At 47.1% G+C, this 21503-nt stretch overlaps 1 protein-coding gene and 1 pseudogene across 1 annotated transcript; one reads left to right on the top strand and one right to left on the bottom strand.

Annotated features, from left to right (window-relative positions):
- Nucleotides 1-21503, bottom strand: part of LOC137460677 (zinc finger protein 135-like) — a 49469-nt pseudogene that overhangs the window by 23935 nt on the left and 4031 nt on the right.
- On the top strand, nucleotides 9432-10430 carry LOC137460678 (olfactory receptor 14A16-like). Its single transcript, XM_068170863.1, has one exon. The coding sequence runs from the start codon at nucleotides 9498-9500 to the stop codon at nucleotides 10428-10430; it is 933 nt and encodes a 310-aa protein (XP_068026964.1). The 5' UTR covers nucleotides 9432-9497.

Genomic DNA, 21503 nt, shown 5'->3' on the forward strand with positions numbered 1-21503 from the left:
TCACCTTAAGCTTTGATATTCCCAAGCCCTCATTCTGTGCCACCTGCACCATGCCCAGCAGCAATCAGCAGCACACCTCAGGCACTGTCCATTCTCACTCCACAGGAGGTCGCTTTGCAGTATACAGAGGGCTGCTCACTGCAGGTGCTCTGCAGCTCCACTCTGTTCCAGCACAGTCTGGATCAGTCCATGCCCAGTCCAAATGCTGCAAATGCTGGGGCTGTGTTTCCAGCTCTTTGGCAATTGAGTCCAGTGACTCCTTCCATGCCTCCAAGTGAAAGCAAACTGTGGCTTGCATCCCAGCACTCAGCTTCCAACACATCCAGGTGTGGGGATCCTCCTGTCACACCAGAAACACAGATGGGTTCCACCACTTGTGGTTTGATGGTGTTAGAGTACTCTGGGCACCTGTATCTACTAAAGCTTTATCCTCTCATGGCTTCAACTTGCCAGGCCACTGGTTCTGTACAGTCCAACAAACAAATTTGTCTCTCCCTTCCATCTGGTTGGAGGCAGAGCCCCTCTAATTCTGCCTTGGGTCCCTTGTATCTTGTGAAGATGCTTTGGGAGTCCCTTCAGGAGGACCAGAAGCAGTTTCAGCTTCCCTTCTCTTCTTAGGTCATTTCCCACTGGAAACTGAGGCAGCATCTCTGGGGGGACAATTCCCCTGTAAGTCACAGACTCCTGCAGCCAGGACTGGATTGGGTTTTCCTTTCCACTTCCTCACGTCCTCCCCATGGTCACACATGTAAAGCAGAGGGTGTGCTGTGCTGTGTGCCTCCCAGATTCTCTCCCTTGGACAGGGGAGCAGCTGCTCCTCATGGCTGAAACACAGCACTGTACAGGTGGGGAATAAAAGCTTCTTCTGGAGCTGATGGAACCTTCTGGGACAGTTCCTTCACAGCTGAGACACAGGCCTGGACAGAGGAGCAGAGATTTCCTTTGCCTTGCTGGGGCCTGCTGCTTCTTTCATCCACTGTTTGTCCTCGGCCATCTTCCAAAGCCAGAGATAAGAACCAAGCCAGCAGCCCTGGCTCTTTCTCTTGTTCCCATGGGGACCCTGATCCCTCCTGGTCCTTTGCAGGATCAGCTGCTTTCCTTGTAGGCTTCTTTTTCCCTACAGGAGTGTTGTAGATGTGCCCTCAGGAATGAGCAGCAAGGATATCAATGAATAGATATATTGGTAGTCTATTGATATACAAACTATGCAGCAGGGGATTTAGTTTCTATTCACAGGCAGCAGTATTGGGTTGGTGGAACCACCTCTGCAGAACGTTTGTGCCTGGGCACTTCAGAAGAACCAAATGAGTTCTAGAATTTAGAGTTGAAACTGATTGGAAAAGCAGTGGGGGAGGGGTTGGTCGGTGACCGGCAAACCCTCAACCCAGGACAGTTTCAGCACTACCTGAACCCAAATTCTATAAAGCAAAGGTTTGGCTTCCTCACAAGCTGAGAACCTCATGAAATCTTTCCTTGGTGATGTGTTTAGAGTCCTGACAGCGCGGCACGGCTGTGCCCTCATGAGGAACTATAGAACGGCGCCGACCGCATGGCTGTGCCGCGGGGTTGCTGCTTCTCCCAGAGCACAAAGGTCCTGGAGCCTCCCAGGGGAAGCTTCAGAGGCTTTTGCCGCTGGCTCCACAAAGCGCAGCACCTGGCAAAGGTTCCCCGCTCTGGGGGCTGTAGCGCTTCAGGACCGGTGGTGCACAGGGGCTGCCATGGTTTCCTCCCGTGGCGATGGCTCATGCGGCAGTTGACCCCACGCTCCACGGCACTGCCCCCAGCCAGGCAGCAGTGGCAATGTGCAGCGAGGCCTTCTGGAGCTGCTTCAAGTCCCGGGCGAGGCGGACCGTAGCGGCACAGAGACGCACGCAGGCATAGGCACGGACACCAGCGTGGGGGGCACTTGTTTACCAAACAACTCCTATTTACCATTTGCCCCAAAGAATACTGCTCCAGTCAGCACCCACTGCTAACACAATAATTAACCAATCAGCTGATACTCTGCCAAATGAGCATAAGCACACGCTGTAAACAGGGCAAATAAACATGTAGCCTGGGCCTTGGTTGCCACAGGGGTGGAAACATGCCCAGGCAGATTGTTGACCTGGACTCAGTGCTTCCAAGTTGTGTCCCCCCCAACTCCAGAAGGGAGGGGGGACAAAGGGGGTTTGAGTCACACAGAAGCATGTTCTGGTAATATTTGGGGCACAATCCTGCCCATAAGCACCATTCACTACGAGGGGCAGCTGATCCTGGCACAGGCTGCTTCTCTGACACAGCTGCCATGCCTGTGGCACTGTCTGTAGGTCCAGAGACCTTCTCTAGCCCTTGAGCCCTCTGCACAGAGATGAGAAGGGCTTGAGAGGCATGGGCCAGGCCCAAGCACATTGCAGTGATTTCTGTCTCTCAGGAACTCCCAGGCTGACAACAGACTTTTCCCAAACATTTCCCCAGCTGGGGAGGATTTTGCACTTGCTCAGGGGTGAAATTCCAAAGCACCAGAGGTGACCACCAGTCTAAGAATTTGCCCCTTCCCTCCCCCACCCCCTGCCACTCCTCAGTATCCAGCATCAGGGCAGATCTCACAGTGGTTTCCTTGGGAGTGTTCTGTAGTGCTCTGGATGAAACCAGAGCAAGCTGCCCAGCAGTGGACAGCACAGCTCTGAGCCATTGCCCTAAGCTAACACTCAGCACCATCAGCAGCACAAACAGGACTGCAGCTCATCAGACCCCCCAAAGAAAATCCATCAACAAAGTGAACACACCACAGGAAAGAAAATTTCTTTCTAACTCTGTTGACAAGCCTCAAGCCTTAATTGAGTCCTCTTCTCTCTTTTTGTTACCTCAATCCTGCCAAAATCTATCCTCATTAAGGCAGCTGATTTCATGCCCCATGTTGGGCTCCAGAAGAGGAATGTACTGGCTTCAGCTGAACCAGCAGCTTATGCTCTCTGCCTCCTCCAACACAGAACTGAGGGGAAAAGAACACCACACAAACCCGCTTTGTGTTGATACAGAAACAAATGAGAGAAGAGTTTCCTGAGCAAATCAGATCATCAGAATGAAAAAGTACAGTGACCTCAGCCTGTGTGCAGAAAAGGCACAGTGGAAAGCAGCAGCAAGCAGCAGCAAGCAAGGCAAAAGCCCAAAGCAGGGAGCTGCTCCCCTACCCCTCCCTGTCCCACTGCCATCCCAGCAGAGCAGCCAACACCCAAAAAATCCCAGAACCCAGAAGCAGCAACTGGAACAGGGAGCCTCCCATGCTGCAACCTGAACTTCAAGCCCCATCATCCTTTGCTCCAGCCAGCACTTTCATTTCTGAGGCTGGCATGGCTGCAGCATAGTCTGGATAACAGCAGCAGAGTCAACTCAACCCATGACAATAAGGAGCCCTCCAAGCAAAATGGAAAGAGCCTCTCAGCTTCTGTGAACAACTTACACTGCTTTGAAGGCATCTGGACTTGCCACATGGATGCATTAGCTGAGAGCCCAGAAGAGCCCAAGGGGGCAGTGGAAGGTGACTTCAGAAGGATCCTTGAAGATGAAGCTCAGACAGACTTAATGATTTGTAGCTGGAACCTTGGTATTTCCTGCTGGGATCTCCTTTGGATTCAGAGACCTGTGTCAACTCACAGGGTTAGGGTTTGGGAGGGACCTCTGGAGATCCCTGAGTCCCCCTGCCAGAACAGGACCATAGAATCTAGTGCAGGTCTCACAGGAACACATCCAGACAGGGCTGGCAAGTCTCCAGGGAAGGAGACTCCACAACCTCCTTCGGGCAGCCTGTTCCTGGGCTCTGTCACCCTTACAGTAAAGTTCTTCCTGCTGTTGAAGTGGAACTTCCTGTGCTGCAGTTTCCATCCATTGCCCCATTGTCCCATCCCACGGCACAGGTGAGCAGAGGCTGTCCCTGTCCCTTCCTTTCTGACCCCCAGCCCTTGGATATTTATTGACATTGATCAGATGCAGTCTCAGCCTTCTCTTCTCCTGACTAAAGAGCCCCAGGCCTCTCAGCCTCTCCTCATCAGGCAGTGCTGCAGTCCCTTCAGCATCCTCACAGCCTCTGCAGCAGATCCGTCTCTCTTGAACTGGGGAGCCCAGAACTGGTTGTAATATTCCAGGTGGGGCCTCCCCAGGGCAGAGTAGAGGGGGAGGAGAACCTCCCTGGATCTGCTGGCCACACTCTTCCAAATGCACCCCAGCATCCCATTGGCCTTCTTGGCCAACAGGGCACATTGCTGTCCCATGCAGAACTTGCTGTCCACCAGAACTCCCAGGTCCTCCATGGGGCTGCTCTCTAACTATTTGTTCCCTCGAGTGCTGTAGGGTTCACATTGCTCTGGACATTGCATGGTGCAGATCACCTCTAGTGAATCTGAGGCTCCGCAGAAATTGCCAGTGGGTTCCTCTTAATCACATGGATCCTGTCCCATCAGGCACTAGTGCAGGAGAAGGAACGCCAGAGTGAAGAGAAGGAGAAAGGGAACTGAAAATCTCATCACCTGAATCTAGAAAGAAAGCCCTTGGTAGCAAATGTCCATTCTGGATGGACACAGAACACAACACAGAGAGCTGATGAGAGCAACTGCTGGGAGTGCACCAAGTGCCCTGAGAACCCTAAGGAAGGGCTGGAGGGGGGAGGGCATTCACTGGAATTCCAGTACCTGATAATACCTCTTGGACATACTGAGAATCACAGAATTGTCAGGGTTGGAAGGGACCTCAAGGACAATCCAGTTCCAAGCTCCTTGCCATGGGCAGGGACACCTCACACCAGAGCAGGTTGTTCATAGTCACATCCAGTTTGGCCTTAAAATCCTCCAGGGATGAGACTTCCACCACCTCCCTGGGCAACCTGTGCCAGTGTCTCTCCACCCTCATGGGGAAGAACTTCTTCCTAACATCCAATCTGAATCTCTCCACATCAAGTTTTGCTCCAATCCCCCAGACCTATCCTTACCCAACACCCTAAAAAGTCCCTCCCCAGCTTTCCAAAGCTTTCTTGTAACCTCCTTCAGATATTGGAAGGTCACAAGAAGGACTCCTTGGAGCCTTCTCTTCTCCAGGGCCCGGTTGTCTCAGTCTGTCCTCATAGCAGAGCAGCTCCAGCCCCCTGCTCATCCTCGTGGCCCTTCTCTGGAGACCTTCCAGCACCTCCAGATCCTTCTTGTAATAAATGCTCCAGAACTGGACACAGAGCTCCAGGTGGGGTCTCACCAGGGTGGAGCAGGGTGGGACAATCACCTTCCTGGCCCTGCTGGCCACACTTCTCTTGATGCAGCCCAGGATACAATTGGCTCTCTGGGCTGCAAGTGCACACTGGTGGCTCCTGTTGAGCATGTGGATGAACACTTCCCTTAAGGATAACCCAGAATTAGAAGCACAGGATGGGGATGGAAGAGGCTCCTGATCAAAAAAAGACCTATTCCAAATGTGTCCAGAGATGCAACCTAACTGATTAGCAAACATTGACTGCCTGAAGTCAAGGCACCTCTGTGGGAAAAACACTCAGGCTGTGCACCCATCCAGGCTGTCACCATCCCATAATGAGGAACAAACACACAGGGTGGGCAGCACCCGGAGGAAAGGGAAAGTATTGGAGATGTGGCAGTAAAGGCAGGAAAAGATTACCCCTCAGCTGGTCAGGAATCTGTGCCCCTGGGGCTGTGCTCCCAAATACAACTGTGGCTGATCAGTGAGAGACTCAAAGTTGGGTCCAGGGTGATGTGAAATGGCACAAATGAAACAATGCTGCAAAGGAAAGGGCCTCTGCTTGGCACAGCTTGGCCTGATGGTTTCTGCCTTGCTCAGGAGAAAGTGAAGCAGAAAAGGCCATGGTGAAGATCTCTGCTCTTCCAGTCCTCTGGAATAGGACTGCAGGTGCAGGATCAGCTTCCCAGGAGGAGTGAAACAAGTTGCAGAAAGAGATGCTCAGGAGGGAATGGCTGCAGGCATGGTCTTTGCCTCAGAAGGAGGAGTGGGCACAGCACTGAACACAAGCTGTTGTGTTTCCATGGATCAGAGAGGAAGGACATCCATAGACATGGGTGAGAAATGGGAACAAAGCAGGATTGTGCAGGAAGGAGGAGCCAGCACAAGTTCTGCACCATGAGGGTAGTGGAACAGTGGAACAGGTTGCCCAGGGAGGGGATTGGGGTCCCATCCCTGGAGAGATTGAAGGTGAGGCTTGACAGGGCTCTGGGCAACCTGATCTAGTTGAGGATGTTCCTGGGAAGGTTGGACAAGATAACCTTTGGAGGTCCCTTCCAGCCCAGCCCATTCTATGATCAGTGAGATATGGGAACCAAGCAGATTCTGCATGAAGTGCAAAAGGAAGACACCACCTGGGGCTTCTCAGAGCTCTGGGCCTGGCTATGGTTGTGGATTCCTGCCTTGGGCTTCAGTGTGAAGAATTTGGTTGGAGCACTAACCCTGAGCTTGTTCCCCTTTGTTTGCATGGCTGTTAGAGTGCAGGGCATGTGTGAGTGCTGGTCTGCTTGAGGGAGCAGAACAGGGGACAGCAAGGGCCTCTCTGGGAAGAGCTGGGGCAAAGGTCACCTTAAAGAGCAGGCCCTAAGCCTCTGTATTCTCCTAAGCTCCCATTTCAATGACCAGGCCTAAGGCCTGTCTGCATTTCATAGAGCAATACTGAGCAAGACTTTCCTGAGGTTCTTTTCCCTATTCCAAATGCCCTGGGATGGAACAAACCCTGCACACAGGGAAGAAGGCCAACTGCAGATGGTTTGTGGCAGGAGGAAAGTGGCCACCCAGACACAGGAATTGTCCTCCCCCAGACTCAACACTGCTGTGGCCACATCTGGATTCCTGGTATCTGGGTGCAGAGTTCAGAAGTCCAAAGGAGAAGACAGGAACTGGGGAGGCTGTAGAGCAGCAGAGGTGATCTTCCATGATGGGGGTCGACATCTCTGTGGAGAGGCTGAGTGCTGGTCTGCTTCAGCCTGCTGAATGGAGGCTCAGCGCCAGTGCCGTGTGCAGAAAGCTGAAGGGTGGTTTCAGAGAGGATGGAGATCTTCTGGAGAGTGGAAAGAGACCAAAACCTTCAGAAAGTGCAGCTTGGAAGGTTCAGAGTGGAGAGGAGGCCAAAGAAATGTCCCTCAAAGAGCAGAGCTGCTATGCATGAGGCCATCCAGAGATGTCAGGAAATGGCAGGGAGAGCTGAGACAGCTCAGGGAAGGATGGAAATGGCAGGAGGAGAGCTGGGTGAGGAAGCAAGATTGGTGTCAGCAGCCAGAAGGGAAAGAGCTGCAGGCATGGGACAGTGTAGGACAGGCTGCAGTAGGGATGGCCAAGGGCTCTGGCAAGGCTGAGAGGCCCAACAGGACCAAGGTCTTTGTGCCCTTGGCTCTGGCAGTTGCCTCTGCCACCAAGGCCTGTGAGGAGAAACTTGGCTTTGAGGCTTTGAGGTTCTTCTGTTGCAAGGGCAGTGGTCAGGGCTTGGCCTTTCTGCTTCCTAGACCAAAGGCAAGTTTTTCTGCCCTGTACTTTGCCTTTGTCTCCCTGCAATCCTGGCCTCTAACAAGCTGCTCTAACGAGTCCCTGGGGAGCCTTTGTCAGTAACAAGCCTCAGTGAGGCCAATCAGTGCTTCAAGGTACTTTGGAGTTTGCTTCTGACTTGGACTTCTTGAGAGGCTTCTTGGCAGTAGCTTGGCAGAGTCTCCTGGCAGTACCTAAGGATGATGTAATCAGCCCCAAATACTCCATGGGGCTCATTAAATTCTGCTGAACCTCTAATTATTGCCAAAGTTTTAGCAGCTAATTGGAGAGGTTATTATTGCAAAAGCATCTGATAAAAATTAATTCATGGGGTGAATCAGAGCCGAGAGCCACAGGTGAGGGACAGAATATACCTTGCCAGGGGCTGGGGGTCAGGGCTTGGCCCTTTGGATCAATGAAACCCCTCCAGGTTTCCTCAGCAGCAGAGCTACCTTTAGCTGCTTGTCCTGACCTGCCAGCACTGCCTCAGTTCTCTGCTCTCACCACAGCCTGGAGATGCTTCAGTGCCTCCAGTGATGTTTCTCTTGCATCCACTGTCTCCTGCTCTAACCAGACCCTGGGGACCCTTTCCCAGTATGCTTCCCTGGGACCCATTAAGAGTAGAAGAAACTTCAGAGTTTGAAACCAATTTTGACTTCTGGAGAGGTTTCATCAGCTTCTCAGTCTCTGAGGTTCATGGAATTGACACCAAAGCCACCAGAGGGCTCCTTTAAATGCCTTGGGCTGGTCTGTTGCTGCTGACCTGGGATAGGCTTCTGGGCTGGAAGTAGCTGCTGGCAAGCAGACAGTGCTGCAGGAGACATCTCTGGCCAGGAGCAGCTCCTCTGCACAGCAGAGCAGGGCTGAGGACACTGCCAGAGGATCTCAGGGAGATGAGGAAGGCAGAGAGAGCTTCAAGGTGGCCAGGACTGGGAGGATGCTGAGAGCTCACTAGAGGAGAAGTCAATGCACTCACTGTCATGATGAGGCTGTGGGTACAGGACACTGCAGCTGTAGCTCCTGGAGGCATCTCCATCTCAGCTTAAGGCTCCTGGAGAGTGCACACAGAAGGAGGACCAAAGCCCTTCAGTTCCATCCTGTGAGCAGCAGTGAGCAGAGCTGGGTAAGGAGAAGGCTTCATGCCGAGCCCCTCTGCCTTTCTCTCTTCCCTTCACTGTCTCTGCAGCACTGCTTCTCCACCTTTCCATGTGAGGCTGTTTAATCCAGAGGGTCCAAACCTGTAGGTGGACACAGGAAATAGTATATTTCATACTCATAGTATCCTGCACCCTGTAAATCCATCTGCAATGTCCTCCTCTTCCTCTTCCCTCTCTGCTCCTGTGGGAGATGCTCTCTATCAGGTAATGCTAGGGAGTATCTCAAGGCTTCTTAGTCCTGGCTAGGCCTCATGCCAGGAGGAGAAGGGGGCGGGGAAGGGGGGCAGTCTCAGACCTGGCCATCCTGATACTAGCCTAACAGTAGTGGGGGGGAAGAAAGAGCCCTGGGGGTTTTGGGTACACCCTCAGGTGGAGAGAAGGGAGGTGTTGGGAGGCTTATGGGTGTGCTCTAGGCGACTCTGTATGCTTTGGGATTCTTTTGTCACTCTGTTTTGTAGCCTCTCTACAACACTTCCTGCTTTCCATTTAAACTTTCCATTACTCCTGCAATCTGTGTGATGAGTGTAATTTTTTTGCCCCTTTCAGGGGGTAAGAGACAATCTACCTGGCCTCAAACCAGGACACCATGCCACTCTTGTTCTCTGGGATTGGGCTGCTGGTCACTTTCTGTTCTGACACCAGAGGAATCTTCATGGCAGTTCTGGGACCCTGCTGCATATGAAGCTGTGATGAACTCTGCCATCGGTTGGCAGTGATGGGACTCATCTGATCCATTCCTCATGCAGCTCAGGGACAGGGCTTACAATGAGCCTGAGAGAAGTGTGCCCTAACTTGTCACTGTCTCTCCCTCCTTGGACAGGTCTCCATGGCCACAGGCAGTAGATGGCCAACAGCAGCTCCATCACCCACTTCCTCCTCCTGCCATTCCCAGGCACAAGGCAGCTGCAGCTCCTGCACTTCTGCCTCTTCCTGGCCATCTACCTGGCTGCCCTGCTGGGCAATGGCCTCATCATCACCACCATAGCCTGGGACCACCACCTCCACACCCCCATGTACTTCTTCCTCCTCAACCTCTCCATCCTTGATCTGGGCTGCATCTCCACCACTGTGCCCAAATCCATTGCAAATTCCCTTTGGGACAGCAGGGACATCTCCTACGCAGGATGTGCTGTACAGGTCTTTTTCTTTCTCCTCTTGATTGTAGGTGAATATTTTCTCCTCACTGTCATGGCCTACGACCGCTGTGTTGCCATCTGCAGACCCCTGCACTATGAGACCCTCCTGGGCAGCAGAGTTTGTGTCCACCTGGCAGCAGCTGCCTGGGCCATTGGATTCCTCAGTGCTCTGCTGCACACAGCCAATACATTTTCCCTGCCCCTCTGCCAGGGCAATACTGTGGAACAGTTCTTTTGTGAAATCCCCCAGATCCTTAAGCTCTCCTGCTCCAGATCCTACCTCAGGGAGGTTGGCCTTATTGTGCTCAGTGCCAGTTTATCATTTATCTCCTTCATGTTCATTGTGGTGTCCTATGTGCAGATCTTCAGGGCAGTGCTGAGGATTCCCTCTCAGCAGGGGCGCCACAAAGCCTTTGCCACCTGCCTCCCTCACCTGGCTGTTTTCTCTCTGTTTTTGATCACTGTCATGTTTGCCTACCTGAAGCCCCCTTCCATCTCCTGCCCATCCCTGAATCTTGTTGTGGCAGTTCTGTACTCAGTGGTGCCTCCAGCAGTGAACCCTCTCATCTACAGCCTGAGGAACCAGGAGCTCAAGGATGCTCTAAGCAAACTGATCACTGGATGCCTTCAAAAGCAATAAACTCTTTGTCTTCTCTTGCAGAGCAGTTCTGATGTCACTCAGTGCAGGCCCAGCCTGGCTGCTGGAGTTCTGGCTGCTGCTGGTGCTGTTCCACTTGTGAGAATGTTGTTCCCACACAAATGTCTTTCTTCAGACCATTTATGCTTCAGTGTTTTCCTGTCTGGTGTGACCCAGAGGCTGCAGACATGAGGAGCTGTGCTCGCTGTCTGTTCAACACAATAAAGGACACTGCAGGGAGTTGTTTCTCTGAGTTCCTTCCTCCAAGGTTTCTGTGGAGCTGCAGGGCAGTGCCTGTGTGCACAGGTGGAGGGGCAGAGTCTCAGCACAGCAGCAGTGCCAGGGAACCCCAGAGCTTGGGCTGTCCTCAGCTACTCTTTCTTCCCTTGCACCTCTCCTGCTGAGCCTCTGTGCTGGTGCAAGGTCTGAGTGCTCTGGCAGCTTGGGCACTGTGCTGCTGTGTGGCAGTGCTGGGACTGCAGGCAGGGACAGGCCAGGGCTGCTTGTGGGACAGAGCTGTGCTCCAGAGCAGCACTGCCATCAGAACAGGAGGTCTCCTCATGCCTTCATACCCCAACCCCCTCCCATTACAGACCTCACCTACTCAGAGTCCAATGTTTTTCTCCAGTCCATTTCTGATTCAGCACTGGTCTGTCTGCTGTGACCCAGAAACTGCAGACATGAGGAACACTGTTCCCTGTATGTTCAATACAATAAAGGACTCTGCAGGGAATTGTTTCTCTGAGCTCCTTCCTGAAAGCTTTCTCTCAAGCTGCAGGGCAGTTCCAGTGTGCAGAGGTAAAGAGGTAGAGTCCCAACAGAGGTTGCTGGGCTTGCTCAACCTGGAGAAAGGAAGATCTTGGGAGCAATGAGCAGCAGCATGGCTCTGATCCTGGGAAGAATGTGTCAGGCTCTTGTCTGCTGTTCAGGACGCTTGGACAATAGATAATGATCTGAAACTGATGAGGTTCAGGCTACACAGAGAGAGAAAGTTTTCCAACATGAGGATAATCAACCCCTGGAAGCTGTTTTCCTGAGAGTGCGCAGGAGCTCTGCCCCAGCAAGTGACCACTACATGTTTGGCTAAAACCCTGAGGAATCTGCTGTGATGCTGGTTAGAGCTGGAGGTTGGTTGAGACACATCCTGAAGTCCCTTCCAGCCTGACTGCTGCTGTCCTCCCTTGCACTTCATAGCTTCCAGTTAAGGAAAGCTCTTGGACTCTCCCTGTTCACAGCACTCATTCCCAGCAAGTGCAGAGCTTTCTCACAGGGTATCCCAGCCAGCACTGACCACATCCTTCACTTCACTCAAGATCTTCTCTGGTTACTGTTGTAAAGCACTCCACAAAGAACCTCTGACCCTCCTGGCCTTGCACTTCTGGGGTTGTACCTTCTGATGGTATTGCTGAGGTTCCTGTGGTATTTACCCCCTTGGGTGGCAACTCCATGGAACAGTTTTCATTCCATGCCTGTAGTGTCCTGCAATTCCCCACACTGTTAACTTGTTTGAGGCACTGGCCCTCTAACCTTAAATGCTGTCATGCTGGGATTCCAGTCCACAGGGACCTGGACACGTGAGTGGATTTGGCCATCAAAGACCTCCTGAAGTTTCACAAGGCCAAGGCAGGCAAGGTCTGCACGGGGGCAGAACAACCTCATGCCTCTGAACAGGCTGTGATGTGACCAGCTGGGCACTGATCCGAGGAAGGGGGCATGGGAGTCTTGATGGAAGCCACATCAGATGGTGAGGTTCCCATTTCTAAAAGAGGGTGGAGAACCTGGAGAAGTGCAGAGAGATTCACAGTATCACAGTATCACTAAGGGTGGAAGAGACCTCGAGGATCATTAAGTCCAACCTGTCACCACAGACCTCATTCTCTCATGAAGAGCTTAGGGCCCCACAGTACAGGACCTGTGTGGCAAGCTGGAGGCAGCTGGACCACTCTGGCCTGATGAAGGGCAGGCACATGACAGTCTAAAGGCAGACAGCACCTACCTGGAGAGGTTTTGGAGCCAGGCTCTTCTGCAGTGCCAGATGGCATGGCAGTGGCAACAGTAACAAGGTGCTTGCTCCCAGGAGCTTTGCCCTGGGCCATAAGCAAGTTGGTGTCTGCTCAGTTTTGTCTGTTTTGTGTTCATGGTGGTGTCCTATGTGCAGATCTTCAGGGCAGTGCTGAGGATCCCCTCTCAGCAGGGACGCCACAAAGCCTTTGCCACCTGCCTCCCTGTGACAGTTTTAGGCTATGCCTTTCAGAAGAGACAGCTACTGAGCACTCTGGCTGAATGTTTTGGTGTGAAAAGGAAAACAAAGACAATTCTAACCGAATTTCATTGGTAGATCAGTAGGAATGTAACTTTAAGGTTTTGCTCTGTGCAGTCAGCCTGAGTCTGTTTCAGTCTTGGTCTGGACAGCTGTTTTTCTTTCTTCTGTGCTTGGCGCTGACCTTGGATTAATGAGATAAGAAATTAATTCTTTTCTTCCCTTAGCATATGCTTTGAACTAACAGAATTTCCCTCAATAATTACTTTTCTCTCTAAGCCTTTTTGGGAAAAAAGGGAGGCAGGGGGAAAAGGTTTTTTTTTTTGGGGGGGACCCTCCTCTATTGGAGGGGGGGCAGTTTTTCTGTGTTACTTTCTTTCCTGTGTATTTTTGTATACACTGTAAATACTGCATGTTGTGTATATATTCATTGCAGGTCATTCTGCTTGTGAAATACAGCTCTTTTCCATTTTGCTTCTCTGACTGAGTTAGCTGTGGTTGGGGGGGGGGGGGGGGAGAACTGAACTTTTCTCACTACCACACATACCTAAATCCCCCCTCCTTATTTTTTGTTATTGTTGCTGTTGTTTTTAACCTAAAATGAGAATGCATGTTGTGTTATAATTAATTTATACTTTCCCTTTAACTATTTTAAATGATGGCAAGCTGGTGAGGTGACAGAAATCCGTATGAACATTTTCTCTAATCACACAACAATCAAACAATCGTAACAGTCAGTCCCAATTCAGCTGAGTCTTTTTTGGTACCTTCTTCTGATTGATGCTTTTGATCTCAGATTATCATAACAGTTACTGTGATCGATGTTCGACTTCATATTCTTGATTCTTCTGCTGTTGTTTATTGCGATGATTGCAGTTGACATGGGGTAGTTATCTCTTGCTGGTATCACTAAAACCCTTACCTATAAAATATACTATTTTTTTGTTATTGTTATTTTTTTCTGGATATATTTTTTAACTATTTTTAGATTGTTTAATTTTAATTTTAATTTTTTATTTCAATTAATTATTTATTATTTTTTTATTTCTTTAATGTTATTTTTTAATACTTTATCATGCCCAGCAGTGCTCCACAGACGTTTGACATGGCACTGTGGGCCATGGTTTAGTGGCCATGGCAGTGTTGGGTTGATGGCTGGGCTCAATGACCTTAGAGGTCTCTTCTAACCTTAATGATTCTAGGGCATACTGAGCCCAGTCCCTTGCCCTCGAGAGCCTGGAGGCAGGCAGAGAGGAAGGAAGCATCTTCATTTATTAAAGACAACACAGCTATGGACACCAAGGCCCTGAGGAGTGAATCCGGAGGACCGCTGGGCCCCTCCCAGTGCATGCCCATCCATCAGGTCCCCTCTGTCCTGACGCTGCTCCAGGACCTGGGAAAACACAAACATCAGCACCATCATGTGATGATTTTTTTCTTTTAATTTTAATTTTATTTTTAACCCAACTTTTTAATTTTTTTTTTTATTTTTTGATCTTAATTTTAAAATTTTTTAAATTGTAACTAATTATTTATTTTAAAATTTTTATTTTCTTTATATTTTAATTTTCATTTTATTTTTAATGTAATTTTAAATTATTTATTTTTAAAATTATTTTGATTATTTTTATTTTTAATGTTTATTATTTTAAAATATTTTAAAATATTTTAATTATTTTGATTTTTTAATAAATATTTTTCATCTAATTTTTAAATTTAAAAATTGTTATTTTTCATTAATTTTAATTGCTTTTATTTTATTTTTAACTTTTTGCTTTTTTATTTTTTAATATTTGTATTTTTTTTTCCTTATTTTTCACATTATTTTTTTTATATATCCTTTTGTTTTAATCTAGTAGTCCCTATCTTAATAACCCTTTATTTTTTGCTAATAATCCTTATGGGTTTTGCTAATAGTTATTTTTTGTTACTGATCCTTATGTTTTTAGTTTTTTTAATTGTTGTTGGTTTTTATTATTACTTTGCTGAGTTGTTTTTATTTTCTTTTTTCTTTTGTTAACTTCTTTTATTATTATTATAATTTGTTATTATTTTGTTATTTTGTACTTTATTTTTTAATCTAAAATTTTTTATTTTGTTATTTTTTATTGTATTTTTTGTATCTAAGTTGTAATTTGGTGATACTGTGATTTTTTGTTTTGTTATATATATATTTTTAATTTTTGGTGTGTGTTTTTTTTACTATTGTTTTGTATTTTTTTATTTTTTGTATTTTTTATTTTATCTAGTCAGTGTCTAAGAAGGAAATAGAGAGATGTTAGCAAAACTCCTAATAACAAATCTCTGAAAGACATTACAATCAGAAGTGATGAAATTAGCACTGTTGCTTTAAATCAGAACAGAGCTTTGGTAGACTGGGGTTTTACCAGGAAAGGGAAGGTGTGGGAGGTAGGAAGGGGGGGTGTGGCTAGCAAGGTATGCCCTAACTGCAATTGTTTCTGCACTAGGGTCTTAACAACTTGCAGCCTATCTCATCTGAGCAACCACTGTTCCACCCATACTGGATTACCTGTTGTCCATTTTAATTTGAGGGTTGATTGCTGACCAGTAGCTGCTACAGAAAAGGAACAGGAACGATTTTTCCTCCTAGCTAACTTAAGGCATCTCTGTCCAGTAGAGCAACTGGAAGGGTTAACAAGTACGGTCTTACAGCGATTGATTTGCCATCTTTAAAAGCTAACTGCACTGGCTCTCTGCTAACCCAGGTTGTTTGCATACCTTTTAAACCCATGACTCCAGAATTTGCCATCAGCAATGGCTAGTGACCATTCCACTTATAGCAAGGTATAATAGTGACATTTTCTCCAGTATCCACAATCATTGAAAGTTGTACAGTTTGTCCACAAGAGTGTCTGATAGTTACAATTTCTTCTGGTTTTCCCTTTTGGATTTCTAGTGCCAATAAGATATTAGGCATACCGGTGGAACCAAAGCCTTCTTGTCCTTGAATCCTGTATGAAGCCCTAGGCACTCGGGACTCAAATGGTATTAGCTGAGCAATTTTGGTCCCAACAGGAGTGCTAACAGGAAGGGTAATGGTATAGTGCATAATTTTCATAGCCCAGTCATAATCATAATCTATTGAACGAGGAATTATAAAGATGCCCTGTCTAGAGGTAGACAATCTGCCAATTAACAGAGCACAGGGTCTGTGACCCAGAGGACCGTGCTGATTGGACTCGACAACAAGATTTTGTGGACTCAAGAGTGACATCCACTGCTGTTGCCAGGTCTGCTCCACGCTGCCAGAGGTGGCTGTGAAGTGGGCGGTCCAAGCACCCTGGTTTGGTGTCGTGGCACGGGGTGTACTTGCACTGCAGGAGCAGTTTCCCTACCAACAATAATCTTGAGTAACATGATTAGGTCTGTGACAGTGAGCACAGCACTTTCGAGTCTGTCCGGCAGTCAGGCAATTTGATTTAAGGTACCTGGGTTTCCCAGAAGTACGATGTTTACCATCCAGGTTGTTTCCCTTGTGCGGTGGTCGTACTGGTGGTTTCACGACTGCTTCTATGGCCGTGGCTAGATACATTGCCATTTGTTGGTGTTTCATTCGTTCTGCTGTCACGAGACAGTGGCACCTGTTGATAAAATGCTGAGAACCTGTTTAGTTTCTTCGTTAGCATTGTCAAATGCCAGAATATCCAGCATTTTTACCTTCATATCATGAGTCAGATCTTGAATGTGGTATGTAAGGTACCGACAAAGGAACCAAGTGGCCCTGTTAGACCCTGCTGAATAGTGAAAAGCACAGGAAGAGAGTTATTGTCCTGGATTCTGGACCACTCTTTGATCGCTATATCCTGACTTAATTGCAAAGCCTTATCAGGAAGCTGCAATTGTTGATATGATCTGGCAAAGGTCTCGCCCCAACGAGATGGTTAGTGGTGACACCTTGTAAAGAGTCTGCTGGCTGCCAGGGTGCGGCTTCTGAGGCATTTGCCAGTGAATTGCCACTTAATTGAGGAGTTGCAAGGTCTAAGGCGGTGTGACTTTCAAGTCCCTGCTTGCTGACAGGGGCTGAAACTCAGAGAGCACTGTTTTAGGATGTAACTTTTTGTGTAATCAGAATATCATCCATAGGCTTACAGATGAGAAAGTCACAATGAGTCTATCTAAGTGGGAAGAGAGTGCCAGAGAATTCTGGCATGCCTTGAGGCTACCCATTGATATTGGTGGGTAGAGTCTGCCTTAATCGATGACTCAGTAGATGCAGACTTTGTGGAACCCTCTGGGTGTGAGCAAATTGCAAAGAAAACAATCCTTCAAATGAATAATAATCAGGTCCCAATTTGTGGGGACTGGGAGTTGGGAGGCCAGGTTATAAGGCACCCATCTGTTTAACATCTTTATTGATGACCTTGATGAAGAGTGTGTCAGCAGTGAGTCAGCAGATGACAGGTAGGTGGCAGAGTTGATCTGCATGAGGGTAAGGAGGCTCTGCAGAGGGACTTGGATAGATTGGATCCATGGCCAACGTTCCCAGGAGGAGCTTCAACAAGGCCAAGTGCCAGATCCTGCACTTGGGTCACAACAACTCCAAGCAATGCTCCAGGCTTGGGGCAGTGTGGCTGGAGAGCTGTCTGGCAAAAAGGAACCTGGGAGTGCTGATGGACAAGCAGCTGAATAGGAGCCAGCAGTGCCCAGGTGGCCAAGAAAGCCAAAGACATCCTGGCTGGGATCAGACATGCTGTGTCCAGCAGGAGCAGGGAGGTGACTGTCCCCTGGGACTCAGCTCTGGGGAGGCCACACCTTGAGTTTTGTGTCCACTTTTGGGCACCTCCATCTGAGAGAGATGTGGAGGTGCTGGAGCCAGAGCAGAGGAGGATAAGAAGCTGGGGAAGGGCCTGCAGAGTAAATCTGATGAAGAGCAACTGAAGGAGCTGGGGCTGGTCGAAGTCCAAGCTCAGGGCACTACAGATGTAGTGTGCACCTGCTTGAAATCTGGGGATGATGCAGCTTCTGGTGGTTGTGTGAAGGGAAGAAAACTTCCATAGAGTGCAAATATTAGGGTTCAGTGTGGAGGTGTCCTGGTTTGAGGCCAGGCAGATCTTCTCTTGCTCCTGAGAGCGTACAGGAGGTGAGGATAAAGAAAAGTCACTCAGAGGGGATCCTTGTGATCCAAGAGGCCCTGGCTCTGTGTTTCAAGAAATGGCCATGGAGAGCACAGACAGAGCAGGGAGGGTACAGAAATGTCATGGTGAGAGCTGCTAGGAAAGCAAGATGGGTGTCAATAGCATGAGGGGAAAGAGCTGCAGGCATGGGGCAGTGTAGCACCACCTGCAAGGATGAAAGCTCAAAGGGCTGAGGTCTTTCTCCTCCTGTCTATGGCCATTGCCTTTGCCACCAGGGCCAGGAAGATGAAACTTTAGCTTGATCCTCTCTGCATCTGACTGCCCAGGCTCTGAGGTCAGGGCTTGGCCTTTCTGCTGCAGAAACCAAACCCCGTGTGGGGGACAGTGTAGGACAACCTGTGGTGGGGATGGCAATGGGCACTGGCAAGGCTGGAAGTCATCAGGAGAACCCAAGGCTTTGCCTTCCTCACTGTGGCAGTCATCCACCACCAAGGGCTGTGAGGAGACTTCCTAAGGCACCAGGGGGTCCTCAGTGCTTCCTTAAACACCCCCAGGAAGGCTGGGGACTGTCATCCCCTTGTCCTTCACTCAGCATCACAAATCCCACACCCCACAGCACCCCACAGGGGAGCCCTGACCCATACATGAGGGACAGGATCTGCCTGCCCAGGCACTGTGGTCAGGGTTTGGCCTTTCTGCTCCATAAACCCAACCCAGAGTTTGCTCTCCTGCACTTTGCCTTTGTCTGCTGCAATCATGGCCTCCACTGAGCTGCTCTAAGGAGCCCTTGGGAGGCTTTGTTGGTAATGCCCCTCAGTGGGGCCAATCAGTGCTTCAAGGTACTTTGTGTTTTCCTTCTGACTTCTGAAGAAGTTTCTTCAGTCTTCTCTCAGTACCTGAGGTTCCTGCAATGAGTCCCAAGTGCCCTAAGGAGATGTTTGTGTCTCTGTAATCTTCTTCAGGATTTCAAAGTGCACCTCACAAAGCTCAATTTTTTATGCCAAAGATAAAATAATTTACTCCATTTCAGTTCAGAGCAGAGATGATAATTCCCCAAGTGACACTGACCCAGGCTGTCTCAGCAGGACATCTGCACTTGCAGGAACATCTGTCCTTCAGTCTGATATTGAATGGACAACTTTGCTCCTCACCCTTCCCAACCTCCCCATTGCTGTCCCTGCCCACCTGGGGCTTACAAGGTGATTCAGCAGAAATGTGTTCTAATCCAAGAGCCTCTGAATGACAGAGTGGATAAGGACAAGGCTGACCCTGAGTGACTGCAAGGGATCCTGAATTCAAATCTATTTCTATGGCTGTGCCTGGAGAGAAGCACCAAGCACACAGACACAGGGACAGAGCTGGCTGGGTTCAGTGCAAGATAGAAACTTTGACCCTGGTGACAACAAAGGTGTGTGTCCAAAGACACAGAGTGGTGGAGAGGAGGCTGGCAGAGGGTGCCTGGGAGTTCAGGTTCCTTCTCCTGGAGCTCAGGGCAAACCCTCACAAAGCTTTGGCATTCTTTGGGCAAAAGAACTGAGCCTGGAGAAGTCTGACTTGGTGCTGGCCCTTGGTGCAGTTGTCCCTGAGAGATGTCTGACTGGGGGAGATGCTGGACACAGCTGCTGTGATCCAGGAGAGCTCCAAGGCTCTGGCTTTAGGCTCACTGTTTTCAGAGGTGGAGATCATTGACTTCCATCAGGTGTTTCTCTGATCTGGAGACCCTTGGATGCTGAATCATCCTGGGAGTTGTTGCCACTTGCACAGAGCCTGAAGGTTTTGACCTCCAACGTTTTCTATCAGCTCCCTGTTGGCTGTGGTCCAAGCACAGATGATTAGGTGGTGTTGGATGATAGGTTGGACGCGATGATCTTGAAGGTCTCTTCCAACCTGGTTTATTCTATTCCATTAATTCTAATTCTGAGCTGGCAGGACGTGACCAACCCCCAAGGCACAGGGAGAGCAGTGCAAGGCTGGGAGAGCAAGGGTGCAGCACACCAAGGACAACTCTCAGTGCTCTATTTCTCTCTGTCCTGATCCATCCCTGGCTTACCCTGGGCTACTTCATGGCCTAGGCCTTTTCTTTGTTTGTTTGTTTTTAACCTAAAATGAGAATGCATGTTGTGTTATAAGGAATTTTGACTTTCCCATTAACTATTTAAAACTAAGGCAAACTGGTGAGGTGACACAGAAATCCATAGGAACATTTTCTCTAGTCACACAACAATTAAACAATCATAACAGCCAGTCCTAATTCACACGGTGCTGTGGTGCATTCTTCTGAGTGATGCTTTTGATCCCAGATTACCATAGCAGTTGTTGTGATCGATGTTCGACTGCATGGGAAATGCTGTGTGCTCATGGCCTTGATTCCTCTGCCGTTGTTTGTTGTGATGATTGCAGTTGGCATGGGGTAGACATTTCTTGCTGCTATCACTAAACCCCCTTAGCTATAAAATATACATCCTCTCTTTTGTTTTGTTGATTTTTTCTTGATAGATTTTTTAACTTTTTTTAACTTTTTGAATTTTATTATTTTTATTTTTTAATTTAATTTTTATTTTTAATTTTTAAGTATTTTATTTTTTAAAGTATTTTTCTTAATTTTAATTTTTAATCCAATTTTTAAAATTTATTATTTTTTATCTTATATTATTTTTTTAAAACTATTTTAATTATTTTTTGTATGTTTGCTTTATTTAATCTATTTTAAAAATTTCTATTATTTTTAGTTCAATTTAAAAAAAAATCATTTTTTAAAAATCTTAATTTTTTATTTAATCTATTTTTTAATATTTGAATTTTATTTTGTTTTGGTTTTATTATTTTTTAACTTTTTTAAAAAAATTACATTATTTTTATTTGTATTTTATTTTATTTTTTAATGCAATTTTAATTAATTTTTAATTTTTAATTTTAATTATTTTTATTTTAATTTTTAAAATCCAATTTTTAATGTAATTAATGTTTTAATATGCCTTTTAAATATTTTTTCTTTTGTTGTTATCTGTATTTTTTGGCTTATAATTTTTAATAATTTTTTAGGTAATTTTATTTTTCTTTTAAATCTATTTTTTTTATTTCCTTTTTTTTAATAGCTTTTAATTTTTCTTGAATTTTATTTAACATACTTTAATCTTGTATTAATTAATTTTTAATGTTATTTTATACTCTAATTTTTTAATTATTTTTTTCATTTAATTTTTTAAAATTGTTTTTATTCTATTTTTTCCTTTTTTATTTTCTTTTTAACCTTTTTTTCTATTTAATATTTTATCCTTATTTTTAATTTTAAATTTTTGTAAATTTTTTTTCTAATAATCCTTATTTTTTTTTGTTAGTAATCCTTATGGGTTTTTGTTTGTTTTGGTTTTTAAAAATTATTATTATGTTAAAATGTTTTTTATATTAAATATTTTTTCTTTCTTTTTTATAATTTATATTATTATTATTATTATTATTATTATTATTATTATTATTATTATTATTGTTGTTGTTGTTGTTGTTGTTGTTGTTGTTGTTGTTGTTGTTATTTCGTACTTTTACTTTGTAGTAGTACTTTGTGCTATTAGCCAAACACCAAACTCAGGTGTGAGAGGCAATGCACCAGAATGGACTCTCCAGTCTGTCTATTAGCTGAGGAAGGAGGTGGATGTGGAAAGTTTAATCCATCTGATTGGTGCCTAAAGATTGAGGCCAATGGGGAGGCAGCAATAAAGATAG

The sequence above is a fragment of the Melanerpes formicivorus genome, unplaced genomic scaffold (genome assembly GCF_026170545.1).
Source record: "Melanerpes formicivorus ecotype bairdi unplaced genomic scaffold, bMelFor1.0.p_v2 SCAF_698, whole genome shotgun sequence".
NCBI lineage: Eukaryota > Metazoa > Chordata > Aves > Piciformes > Picidae > Melanerpes > Melanerpes formicivorus.